Source organism: Sphaerodactylus townsendi, linkage group LG07, assembly GCF_021028975.2.
Source record: "Sphaerodactylus townsendi isolate TG3544 linkage group LG07, MPM_Stown_v2.3, whole genome shotgun sequence".
NCBI lineage: Eukaryota > Metazoa > Chordata > Lepidosauria > Squamata > Sphaerodactylidae > Sphaerodactylus > Sphaerodactylus townsendi.
The window spans coordinates 82,787,445-82,800,895 of NC_059431.1; the positions used below are offsets into that span (position 1 = coordinate 82,787,445).

General features: G+C 39.7%; 2 protein-coding genes across 36 annotated transcripts in view; both read right to left on the reverse strand.

Annotated features, from left to right (window-relative positions):
- PTPRD (protein tyrosine phosphatase receptor type D) overlaps window positions 1-13,451 on the reverse strand; it is a 1,487,793-nt gene that overhangs the window by 1,271,984 nt on the left and 202,358 nt on the right. The window lies entirely within an intron of this gene.
- LOC125437012 (putative transcription factor Ovo-like 1) lies at window positions 9,175-9,841 on the reverse strand. Its single transcript, XM_048504384.1, is given in 2 exon segments — window positions 9,175-9,730; window positions 9,732-9,841. Coding segments are annotated over 2 exon segments (666 nt in total).

Consider the following 13,451-nt stretch of genomic DNA (forward strand, 5'->3'; position numbering starts at 1 on the left):
TGGTCTGAAGCAGCAGAAAAAAGTGTGAGTCCAGTTTGACCACCTTTAAGACCAACAAAGTTTTATTCTTGGAATAAGCTTTTGTGTGCATGCATCTGTGCATGTATCTGAAGAAGTGTTCACGCACATGAAAGCCTATACAAAGAACAAAACTTTGTTGATCTTAAAGGTGCCAATAGACTCAAACTTTTTTCTGTATTGATTTATGCAGTAAGCTGCATAAATAGTTTATGACATGATATTGTATGTAAAACAGACACAGGAAATCCTTGGAAAAATCTACTGATGGTGACAAAATGAGCTGCATGTTTGCAGAGTATGGTAACCAACTCCAGGTTGGGAAATTCCAGGAGATTTGGGGAGGAGCCTGGGGAAATTGCAGTTAGGGGGCAAAATGGGGGGAGCTCAGCAGGAACATGATGCCATGCAATCAAAGGAACTGATCTCTGTAGTCTAGAAATAAACTGCAATTCTGGGAAAACTCTAGGCCACACGTAGAGGTTGGCAAGTCTATAGGGGATTCAGCTGTTGTTCTACTACATTTCCATTTTCTTATCATGCATAAAATCATGCACAAATTAAACAATATCAATGATAAAAGTTTATTAGCTATTTATTGGTGTAAGGCACAGTGGGTCTCACATAGAGTTCTTTCCCTCAAATCACCTAGATTTTTAGTGCTGCTCATTTTGATCTGGAATGAGATGGACTGTCTTTGACATATTTTTTCCATCCACATGTTGTCTTTTTAAGCAACTCACCTTTCAAGATTTTCATTGTTGCTGTAAAACCATATAGCATACAAACTTCTAAAAATGATACTAAACTACACATTAACTGTTTAAAAACCTGAATAACTTACGCTTCTCTGTTATAAAGGTGCTGAGAATAGCAGACCAAGATCTAAACGCATATGGTTTATACTATTAAATGACAGAATGTGCCACTGGCTAGAATTTATCATGATGAATGGCTACATAATATATTTCTGCCTTGTTCTAGAGGTAGTAGACACACTTGTAGAAACTATTGCTAGATAAATAATTGAATCAAATTCAATCCAAATTTTATTATAATATTAAAATAAATGATGGAAAATGGTATTCAAAGTACACAATAGATTCTGTAAGCACAAAATGATCAATGAATATGAATTATAAGGGGAAATATTAGTTGCTTGCTAAAAAGAAAAATAGCATTTGTGGAATTTTTTGCTTCCATACAAGATTGCAAAGTTTCTTAAGGAAATACCAGAGGTGGGATCCAGCAGGTTCTCACCAGTTCCTGAGAGTGGGTTACTAATTATTTGTGTGTGCCGAGAGGGGGTTACTAATTGGGTCTGCTTTTCCATCTCCACACCCTCGCCTCCCCCTCTCTTCTTCTTTCTCGTAGCCCAGAGCTTGCCGGCTAGTAAGAGGAGGGACGCTTTAACTACTGTTGGGTCCAGGGGACTCTTTACTTGCTTGGTAGGCTATTAATTTTGGCACTCTGTCCGTTCATTTTATGATAAATTGTGATTTACCATGATGCTTGGTCACTTAAAAGTTCTGTATTCCTGTATGTGAGAATTGTTATGCTAATCTGTGTCTCTAATCCTGGATTAATTAATGTGAAATATTTGCAGAATATACAGTATGGATTGCGAATTCTAGTTCACAATGGATTATGTTCTGGTTTATTTTTTACTTTAAACAGAAGAAGAAGAAGAGTTTGGATTTATATCCCCCCCCTTTCTCTCCTGCAGGAGACTCAAAGGGGCTTACTATCTCCTTGCCCTTCCCCCGTCACAACAAACCCCCTGTGAGGTGGGTGGGGCTGAAAGCTGTGACTAGCCCAAGGTCACCCAGGAATAAAAAGGGAGTGTTAATGACTGATTTTAGGTATTTATGGGGCTAAAGGATTACAAAGCATTTTGTATAAGTGAAAGGTTAAAGGTACTAACTACTAATGCTTACTCAATTTTTTAAAAAGTCATGACCTGTGTATCCTGATAGTAGCCTTGATATCTAGCTCTTGAATATGCCTATGCAGTAGGAATGGTCCATCGGATCCATGTTTTAATGAATTTGTGTCTTAATCTAAAGTGCAAATTATTTTGAGTATTGAATGTATTAGCCCTTCAGAATATAGTTAACAAACAGTGGTGATGGTGAATCTTCACTAAACTGTAGTGACCACTCATGATTTCACAGTTGGCATAAAGTCCTGTTGTTTCCTATGTGGCTGGTTAGCGAAGGTAGAAAACGGGATAATTCTCCCTGTTGGGCAGTTTTAAGAACATGTTTTAGAAATATGGTAAAGTTCCTTGTTTAAGGAAAGTATCCTTCTTTTGATTTCTAGAAACAAAATTAAGTATTTGAAAGTATTAAGTATTTGACAGGCAGTCTATTAGAGGAGAAGTAGTTGTTTCTGTTGGCAGTAGACGATAGGACTTGCTATAATGAGTTTAAATTATGGACAGAAAGATACCAGCTGGAAATTAGGAACTTTTTTTACAGTAAGAGTTTTTACAGTAACAGAAATTATTAATGTCCCCCCCGAATGCCCCTGTCATGCCCCGCCCAGCCCCATTAGTGCTACGCCACTGTTTGAATCCCACCACCAAGGGAACCTGTTACTAAAATTTTTGGATCCCACCACTGGGAAATACCCCTAGGAAGAAACAAAAATATTTATTCAGGATATGAGGTAAGAATGGCATACTATACTAAGTCTTAACATGAACATAATGTTACCCAGCTTTCACAGGTTGTGAACTTATTTTCAAGGAATCTCCACCAGCTGCTAAGAGTGTAACAGCACACAACTATTTTAAAGTAGCAATAGGAAAAATAACTCGGCTTAGCAATGCAGAGGCAGGCTGGATAGGGATCTTTTTAGACTATGTATACCAGAAATGGCTTGAAACATATCTGCAGAGAATTCACAAAAGACCAAATTGCAGTTTAAATATTTTAATATAAATTTTGGTTGCAAACAATCACACAGTGAGAAGTCAAGGCACATACACACAGTTCCTAGGATATAGATAGGGAGGAAAGATACATGGGAAGATAGAATGGGATTTGGGGAAGCAGGGACTATACGTTACCTAAATTCAGCTGAAGAAGATCTTGAAGAAGGCAAGAATTCAAATGACCAGCATCTGAATCCAGGCGAAGGACGATATTGTGTCAACCCAACCAGACCAAGTGAGGTACAGGCAAGTATTGAGCACTGAAGTTGGGGTGCTCAGTACTTTTATACCCTTTTGTCCAGGTAGGGGTGGGAACAAGTGAGTTTAAGTTTCATTTTCCTAAATTCTCTGGAACTTCCCATGCTGGGCTTGCTGGCTTGAGCTCTATCTAAAGCTCTTCTATTGTTCTAAGTACCCGGAACAATGTAGTCAATTGCTCTTAGATTAAATCAGGAAGCACAGAATGGCTTTATGCAGAGTAACTCTGTGGAGACACTGCCCAGGTTATTCAGATTTAGCTGAGACATTTGATTAGGACAGGGTGAGTGGTTTAGGAGAGTCATAACAATAGGTGGAGGAAATGCAAAGAAGCAACCATCTGTTGCTGACCTGGTTTCCAGAAGAGATAGTGAAATGCAGCATCTGATACCAAGGTGTTTTTCCATATTCTTTTGTCTCACAGTATTTTAGCAAGGTGTGGTAATCAAGATCATTCCCACAAACAAAATGAGACCTCCAGGTTATGCTGGAGTAACTCATTCATTGATTTAATCTTGCTAAACAGACCTTTTGCCTGGGGCCTGCTTTCAACTTGGACACTCTGCTATCCACCCATACAAACAAGGAAACTGGCATTTTGCAGCACATAGCATAAGAAACAATATGAAATCCAATATTTCATAAGGCAGGGTATACAGGGCAGGGTTACATAATACATGCAAGCATTACAATTAGAAAACTCTTTTCTCTGATCTCATTCCATTCAAAATATTTACTAAGATAATTCACACTTTATTGTGCATCTGCTGTGAATAAGAATAAAATGATCTGATCCAAACAGATGATCTGACATCTTCTTTATCTAAAATATTTTAAGCCACCTTTCCATTGAATTTAGGCTCCCCAAGGTGATGAACAACCAAAAGCATTATAACAAGTTTGAAAACAAACACATATTGTATATACTCGCCTATAAGTCGACCTGAATATAAGTTGAGGCACCTAATTTTACCACAAAAACTGGGAAAACGTATTGGCTCGGGTGGGAAATGCAGCAGCTACTGGTAAATTTCAAAAATAAAAATAGATACCAATACAAATGTTTTTGAATATTTATTTTTTTAAAAAAACAGTATGGTATCAACAATAACTTTAAAAGTTCTGAAGTGGAATATATAACTCTCACAGACAGTATCTCTTCAGAGTTTCATAGGGAAGATGCTCAAAAAGATCCCCCTTTTTAAAAGTCCCTACAGGTTCTCCTTCAACACAGATAGCTTATCATTACACAGTGAAGATGCTTGCGTTGTGATGGCAGCCGCTGCCCCAAAGCAAGTCTTTTTTGCAGGTCTGCAAGCTCAGCTGAAGTCCCACCTGCTTTCCAAAAACACTGGGTGGGGGCCGAGAAAGGTGCTGGCAGTGGCTGTACCCCAGGGAACCCTGTGGGGGGGGGAGATTCCTATCACCATGGGCTCCAATGGTTCAGATTTCCCAATGAGTATGGCTCCCTAGCATTCATGGAGCTTCCTGGCCTGAACAAAAATTCTGTAACATATATATTTAATATTCACACCTATTCACTGAATATTCACTGTGAATGAAGCTACCGGACACCTGTAGTGCAGCGAAGCAACAGCCGAAGCCTTACCTGGGATCTGCCTTTGGGACCACATAGCAGGGAGCAGGTGCAGAAGAACACCCTCAGTTCCCAGCCTTTTTTTGCTCGCCACCCATTCCCCCCACCTGCTCACCACCCGTTCACTCACGTTTAAGTCGAGGCGGGGCTTTTTCAGCACAAAAAATGTGCTGAAAAAATAGACTTATACGTGAGTATATAAGGTACTTGTGACACTGAGGCAGCAGCAGAGGCAAGAGGAGGACTCATGTACTGGGTTAAAGGCAGAAGCTTCTCCAAGACAAGGTAGTATAAGAGACTGAGTGTGAGAGACTAAGTAGGAACAAAGAATCAACCAGAGGAGGATGTAAGGCAAGAAAAGGCAGCCAGGCCTGATAGAACTGTCCAAAGTTGGAGACAAAGTTCAGTCCCAAAAAGGTGGGTAAAAGAAAACAGGCTCATGTAAGTACCTGTGTGATCACTGCTCTTGACAATAAAAAAAAACCTTTGATGTGAACCATTGAGTGAGTCTCTTTTTGGTGTCCTCCAGAAAAGACTGGCTGTTTTAAAACAGTGTGATGCAAGGACAGCAGTTCCCCCCTCCCCCGCAAAGGGGTTGTTCAAAGCAAATCTTAGAAGCTGCATCTCCAACACATTGAATGTGACCAGGTTGTGCACCTTGTGGAACTTGTAAGTGCTGCCCATTTGTACAAATTCTTTGTGCAGGCCCAGCTGGCTGGCTACTTTGCCTGTGCTCGCACACCAGATCATCCACCATCAGGCTGACTTGCACCTTGCTGTGGCCCAGCACATGAGCAAGAGAGGTGAGAGGCATAGGTATTAGTACTACTCCTGCTTTGGGCACAAATGCTGTGATCAGGCTAGAATAAGAAAACTTATTTCTTTTCTATTAGTTCCTATATAGCAGCCATTAAAATCTGAGTCAGTAAAATACTTGCTCTTTTACACTCAGAAATTGAGTTTTATATACAGTAAATCTGTGGCAAGGGGGAGGGGGGAACCACACTATAATATTACAGTTCTACATACAAGGACTTTCTCCAACAATCTTTTATCCCATGCTTCTGTAAAGTTTTTCCTGAGCTTTCACAGTCCTAATCTCAGCAGTCTTTTTTTTGCTGTATCTGCAGAAGATACAATATACCATAGTAATTTCCTGTATAATATACTATACCTAACAGTAATCTAGAGTGGCAGTGGCACAATCTCAGCAGATCTTCAATTTACATTGTAGTTGGAGCTGACTGTTAAAGCTAGATTAAAGTAACAGTAAAAATTTAACTAACACAACAAGATTTGCAGAGCAAGTGATTAACAGCTTTGCTTTTAAAAGAAGACAGCAGCTTTGTAACATATTGCATTAATAAGTGAATAATTATCAGGGTAAGTTAATGCCACAAGCATACATTCTAGCTATTCATATGGAATGATTTTTCGATCCATTTTTATGGTAAAAATAATACAAAGGCATCTGCTCAAAGCAAAATCTGTTAAACAATACAAATACCCAGAGGATACCACTGGTTGGAGTTGCATCTAATAACAATGTACTCTGATTTTAAACTATTGGCTGGCCAAAAGGCCGTAATAATAAATATCTATCATCTAATAACAAATTCTTGTAATTTGCTGCTTGCCTGCTCACCTGCGGCAAACAGCATTTGTTCCAAGATTAGAACTCAGGTGACAAACCACATAGTACTGAGAGAGTACTGACATGCGTGTTTCTTTCTCTTTCTTGATAGGGCTTAAAATCTGAAACTTAAGAATGAATAAGAGTACATAAAGTTGGGCATTGTGCTTCCACAGTATTATATTATAGTGATAAACAATTTCAGCAACGACTGCCCACCTAACAGAGAAAAAAGCAAAAGAAAGAGAAATTGAAAAGTCAGGCTCCCCTCCCCACCATGAGCCTTTACAAATATTTCATTTTAACCAAATAGGCAGATTTTGTATTGCCCCTTGACATTAAAACCACCCAAACTGCTCCCGGAGTAGGCAAACACTGCTGGACTCTGCCTTCAGCTCTTCTCTGGGGCCTGTTCTAGTATGTTCTGTTGCATTTTTACTGCATTTTTCAGTACCAAGATTTCAGTGCCAGCTTTACAACCATTTTTGCAGCACTATGATTTGGCAAGATATGCCCTGCTTCTTTTTCAATCAGCCATGGATTATTCCAATTGGAAAACCTTTATTGGCATAGTAAGATCATGTCAAAATCACTACAAGTTAATAAATTAAAATTAAAATTTACAATTGATAGATTGTAGATCTAATTGTAGATCTAAAAAAGATCTAATTCCCATTGCTTTCATTAAAAATAAATCCATATCTAGAGTTCTCTGGTGATTAAAATAAAAAAGAAGCTTTTGGGCAGTCACAAAGTTTGAAGGGTGAAGGTGGTTTAGATGTATCTTCAAGTGTTCCACTCAGACATTAGTATATAATTCACAGTCAAACAGGATGTGAACAACTGTTTTGGGTCAGTTGGAGGAGCAAGGACACAGTCTTTGATAATGAAGAATCTGTGAACATCAGCCATTTAATATTACTGTAGGTAAGATGTTAAGGCATGCTTGCATGAAGGCATGTTGCAATGGAGGATAAACTAAAGAAGTGAAGTACTTAGCAAGGAATATAATTTCTGAAATTTTAGGACTCACTGACAATCCAGATTTTTGAACCTGTGACAATATGGATTGCTTCTTGATGTTAAATAACCTCTGTTTCAGTAGTCTGAGTGTCTGCTTCCCATCTATATTTAGTAAAGAGTCAAATTTAGGGTTGGTCGATACTCAAAAAAATTAGGTAAAAATCGGATCTGGGTGTTTTGGGGCATAAAATTATTTGTATGCCCGAATCCAAATCAGAGCCAATTCGGATATGCCCGAAAATTTGGGTAAATCCAAAAAATTCGGGTCCGTTTAAATTTTTATGATTTTTTGGTGTTTTTACACGTTTTGGCCTTCAGGTGGCACAATTTTAAAACTAGCAGCACCAAACTTTCAGGATGTCATACAGAGCCTGTCCTGCTGATTCTCCCCAAGTTTGATGAAGTTTGGTTTGGGAGGGCAAAGTTATTGACCCCCAAAAGGGGTGCCCCCATCCCCCGTTGTTTCCAATGGGAGCTAACAGGAGATGAGGGCTACTGAGGTTCAATCCTCATCTCCTTTGCTTTTATAAGCATGGGGGCAGGGCTCCACCAGTTAATTTAGGTTGGAAATGCATGGCATATAGCTTCCTAGTTACAGATAACAAGTGGATTGGTCTGAAGTTGGCTGGGTGACATGGGTTACCTTTTTTATAAATGGGAACTATTGTTGAAGGAGTCCATGATTCTGGTAGTAAACTTGGAGAATTCAATTTCATAAAAAGTTTGTTCAATGTGAGAGCCCAGGTGTCTGAATTTTTGATGAATAAATTGAGGAAGAAGTCCATCTGAACCTGGGGTCTTCCCTTATTTAAGTTGGTTAAATAACGGCTAATCTTTTCTGAAGATGCTGGAGGTCATTCAGGAACTGATGTCAGAATCTCATTCTCCTCAGCTAATGTAATTATAGAGGGATCATAAAAAAAATTATCTCAAAATGCTTAATCCATTTAGCAAATGAGATAGGAGAAATTAGAGGAGCTGAACTGGACAGAAATGTATATGATATGATCTGCCCCAATTCACAAGATTCCTGTTACACATTGCTTTAATTAATAACTCCCAATTCCTTTGGGGCCACTGGCACTTGTTCTTATTGACCATTATATAGAATATTTTCTTCAGTTGGTAGTATTTATTCATGCTAGTTCTGGTAAAGTGGATCATTTAGTTGCAGTGTGTATCACGAAGTTTAGATTTCATTAATGGACAATCCACGTCAAGCCAGATATTGGTAGTATATTTCTTGTTATACTTTCTGGTAATTCTATTAGGTTGAGAGGTTTGATTTATATATAATACTACATTCTCACATAGTGTAATAAATTCAATAATAGAGGGATTATTTATTATGGAATTAAGGAGTCTTACAAACCGGTATGAAATACATTATAAAGAAGTTCTAGATGTGTCTACCTTTTTGATGGCAAAGTGTTTCTGGATATATCACTCTTTATCTCCAGGATGTTACCTTGCTGTTGGTTTGGATCGTTTTTGATATAGATGGTCAAATATAAATGGTCACTTTCAGATCTACTAATGATCTTAAACTATCAATTGATTGAGCTAAATTGTTGGATACAATTGCATAATCAATTACGCATCAGCCCCTTGGTGATATGAATGTGAAAGATCCCAGATAATCTTATGGGTGATGGTCATTAATAATTAATTTATTGGTTGAGAAACAAAGCTCCAATAACAACAAGGTCACTTTGTTAATGGAAAGGTCACTTGATAATATAGGATTAGGAAAAGGAGATGAGCTGGAGCTGCTTTCTGCGATATCAGCAATATACAGCTTGGCACAGTGCTCCTTTGTTGCACCCCATGGATCTTTTTTAGGTGGGATTCCAGGGAACAGCATTGGGTGAAAGCCTTGTCACAGAGTTCACACACGGAGTTGAACACCTGGACATGATGTTTGAGGTCAAAGGTGTCATTGAAGTTTTTATTGAAATAGGGGCACAGATGCTGTTTCACTTGGCTGTGGCATTTCAAGTGGCAGTTCAGCATCCGCTGGTAGGAGAACCCTTTCTGGCAAATGGGGCAAGACAACTGCTCACCTGGCCCTTTGCCGTGGGTCACCTTAATCTTGGGGTGCAAGAATCCTGTCTCTCCATCCTGGGGTATCCCACTATGGACCTGGGCCATACCATGGGGCTGTGCTGCCATGTAGCTGGAGTCTCGTATTGTCATGCCCAGCAGCGTCGAGAACGAAGGAGGTTCCGTGATGGGAGGCTCCAGGACGTTCCAGGGAATACCCACCCAGCGAGACTGGGATGTAAATCTCTCCCCTTTCTTCATTGGGAAGTTCGCTCCAGTTCCTCTTGCCGATGAAAACACACAACTTCTTCACCAGGAAAGCTCTGAGCATCTTAAAAAGTTGTGGAAAAGTTAACTTGGTTTCGTTCTGGGCTCCTGGGCTCCCGCTCCTCCTCCCACGCCACAACTTTGCCTTTTATTTTTTTGGAGGGGGTCATTCTTCAAAGGCATTCCACAAATGGAACGTTGAGATCAAAGTTGGAAGCCACATCCAGCATTCCAGTCTCTTCTTCCCCGTAGCCAGCGGGAGTCACCTGGCCGTTGGTGCACAGGGCTTCTTCCATCAGGGATCAAGGTACACCAGGCAAGGTGGAAGAGGCAGGCAGAGGCAAGCTGGTCTCTCTTCTTCCTTTCCGGGCACCTTTCAGCTGTTGTGGGAGAGTTGAGCTTTCTCTGAAGCTCCCGATCTGCAGGAATGAATCAGTTGCCACCTGAGAAGCAGGAAAACCGCCTTGGCCCTAAGTGGATCAGATGTTTGGGAAGGAGGTGGAAGGGATGTGTGGTGGGGATGGTGCATGAGTTTGGAAATAACAGTCAGATATCAGCAGTATTAAATAACATTACATCATCCTGCTCTATTCTGGCATTGAAGTAAAATTAGTAAAATTTGATGGTTAGGCTGGAAACTCTCAATGTCATTCAAGTATTTGTTAAATTTAAAATTAAATTAATCTAATTAAGTAGTGACCTTTTGAGCAGACTCTTGTGGCTGGAAGAGTGTATGAAATATAACCTTTCAAATATATTTTGGATGAGCTCCATGTCTCCTGTAAAAAAATTGAAATGTAAATTGAAATCGGACAAGAATGCATGTAAATCTGTAACTATTCTAGCCAGCTATTCCAGCCAGCTATGTTCCAAGATAGACAGCTAAGATCAATTTTGTCGAGAGCTGCTGTAGAATCAGTGTACGCATTTCCATTTACCAGCATTAATATGGGTAATCTGGATTCCAAATTCATCTCTATATGTGTTGATACATCCTTCTCTAGGGTCTCCTGTAGGATCAAAGTGTTGGAGACTGGCCCAAGTATAGTGTTATTAGACTTTGTATGATCTATGTTAGAAGTCTGTACTACAGAGGGATCCTTAAAATTGCAGTTAATGATCAGGTGAATGATCAGTTGAGTTTGATTATTTAGTTTAGTAAGTTCCTGAGCTCATGATTTTTCTCCAAAATCATTTAAGAAATAAATATGAAGATGTTTAGTGAGGTCTCTGTCCATTTCTATTTCAAAAGACTCTTCAGGTTGATGCTGAGATGATTGGGCTGGGTGCAGATTTATTTCACTGATATGAAGATGTTGAGAGATTTGATTTGTGTAATCATCATCTTCTAAATCTATCAGTATTGTTTGATTCATGTTGGTTTGTGTGGCGTCCTTCAGTTTCTCCAAGTCCATTATATGTTTTTGCAGACTGCTTTGGCTGGAACTGTTGGGGTCTCTCTGGGTTTAACATACTTATATCATTCGAAGATATGAGAGTCCTTTCCAATTGATGTCTATTATTAATCAGCTCTTTAGTCAGTTGCTGTAATTTCCCATTTGGATTTGAAGTCTCTTCTGTGATGATGTCACTTCTTTGGTTATTTGAGGGATTAAAGTTGAATTATCAGTATGATTATTTGTTGGTGTTAATTTATGGATAGTTTGATCTATATATCTCTATATATAGATCTATATATCATCTATATATCATATTTACTACATGTTTCTCTCTTCCTAAATAGGAGCATAGGTACTTCCAGTGAGCGGAAGTGAAGTACAAGTCTTTTATAATGACCTTCATTTGGAAATCTTGTAAATTTAAACAGTTGGGGTTTTGCTAAGGAGCACTTTAGTAGTTTGCTCAGTGCTAATCTGATGTTGCTAAAGTTTGACCATCTGTTGTTATTTAGTTGGGATTCTCCAATATAAATAGCCAGATCTTCCTTCTGAAGGGGTATTTCAGAGTTGACCAGTAAACATTTAAATGACTAGGTATGTTTATTTAAGACAAAATGAGAAAAATTTCCATTGTAATTAATCGTTTCTCTGTCATTAATACCTCTATCTCTGAGTTCCTCGGTAAGATGTTTACTTTGGAAGACACACTTTATGATGTGGCATATCGCCCTAGGGACATAGGGACACCCATGTCCCCAGGTGCACATCTTTTGGTCAAATGGGGAGGTGCTGGACACCCTTCCCACATACCTAAATGGCATGCACCCCAGCCGCACGCCACCAAGCCCTGCCCCCTGTTTCCCTGCAGGCTGGCTTTTGACAGCTGGAGCTTTTGAAAGCATGGAAACTGGGGGTGGGGTGGCTCCACCCTGAGCTTCTGGCTTGCACCAAGCCCCACCTCCTGGCCTGCACAGAAGTTGGGCATGGCCCTGCCTCCGAGCCCTGCCTCCAGCCTCCATGCTTTCAAAAGCTCTGGCTTTTAAAAGCCAGCTGGCAGAGAGGCCAGGGGAGCAGAGCTTGGGGTGGGGACATGCCCCCAAACCCCTCCCTCGAGCACAGGGGGCACGGGGGTATAGGAGGGTGTCCAGAGAAGGAGTTGTCTCTGGGCGCCATTTCCCCCAATATGCCTCTGACTTTATGACATTGTGTCCTATTGAAATCCCTCTTCAGGCTCCAACACCAAAATCTTCAATCTCAAAATATCCAGCTCCAACCCCTCTCCACCCTTTCAGGCTGCATCCTTAAAATCTCCAAGTATTTCCCAACTCTACTTTTCGGCATCACAATTTTTGCTGTCAAAAATTTGCAACCCTAATCCAAGTTTCTGAGTGTTAAATGTAGGAAACAGGACCCTTTCCCCCTGCAGTTCCATTAGTGCTGCAGTGATATATAACTGTCCAGCATCACTTAGTTGGGCAACAAGGTGGTGGTAGTGGAAATACATAGAAAAGATAGAGGCATCAGCATTACATTGATGCCATGTCACTGATTTTGGCGTGACCTGGATGTGACATCATATTGGACAACACTAATATTTGCCCAGAACCCTATGGTCAAACACCAGAATTGTGGGTGAATGCTAAAGTGTCGCCCTGGTGCCACTTCCAGGTTATGCTGGAAGTGACATCATGGAATCAGCACACCAAAAAAATAAGTCCCTGCTTCCATGAGCTTCTACCAGTAGCCAGCCACAGACAACTCTAGTAGTAAAGTTATGGAATGGGAAAAAGAAAGAGACATTACGAGAAAGGAGTATTTGACATTCTCACAATAATTTACAAGGATGATCCAATAACCTAACCAGAAAAAATAATAATCAAGGAATGAAGAGATAAGTTTTAGGGATAATTGAAGGCAGTATTTATCTGTGCAGAAATAAAAGCATCACAGCATGAAATATATCTTTGAAATCTGTATATGAGAATTTTTCCACCCATGTGACCTGCATCTGTAAGAAATACTATTCTTTCTGTAGGACACTGGCTTCAAAAGAGAGCATTAACATTTTAAAGTTAAACATTCCCGCATGCCCTAGTTGCCCTCTGCTTTCACCAACCCTACAACCTACAGGAATACAACTCAATTCTTTCTACAGAAAAATAATTTACTTCTTTTTTTTACATCAACAATTTTATACCCTTACATAGAACATTAAATGAATTTATATGGAAAAAACTTGCCTAGCTGAAATGCATATACACTAATGTTATTCTG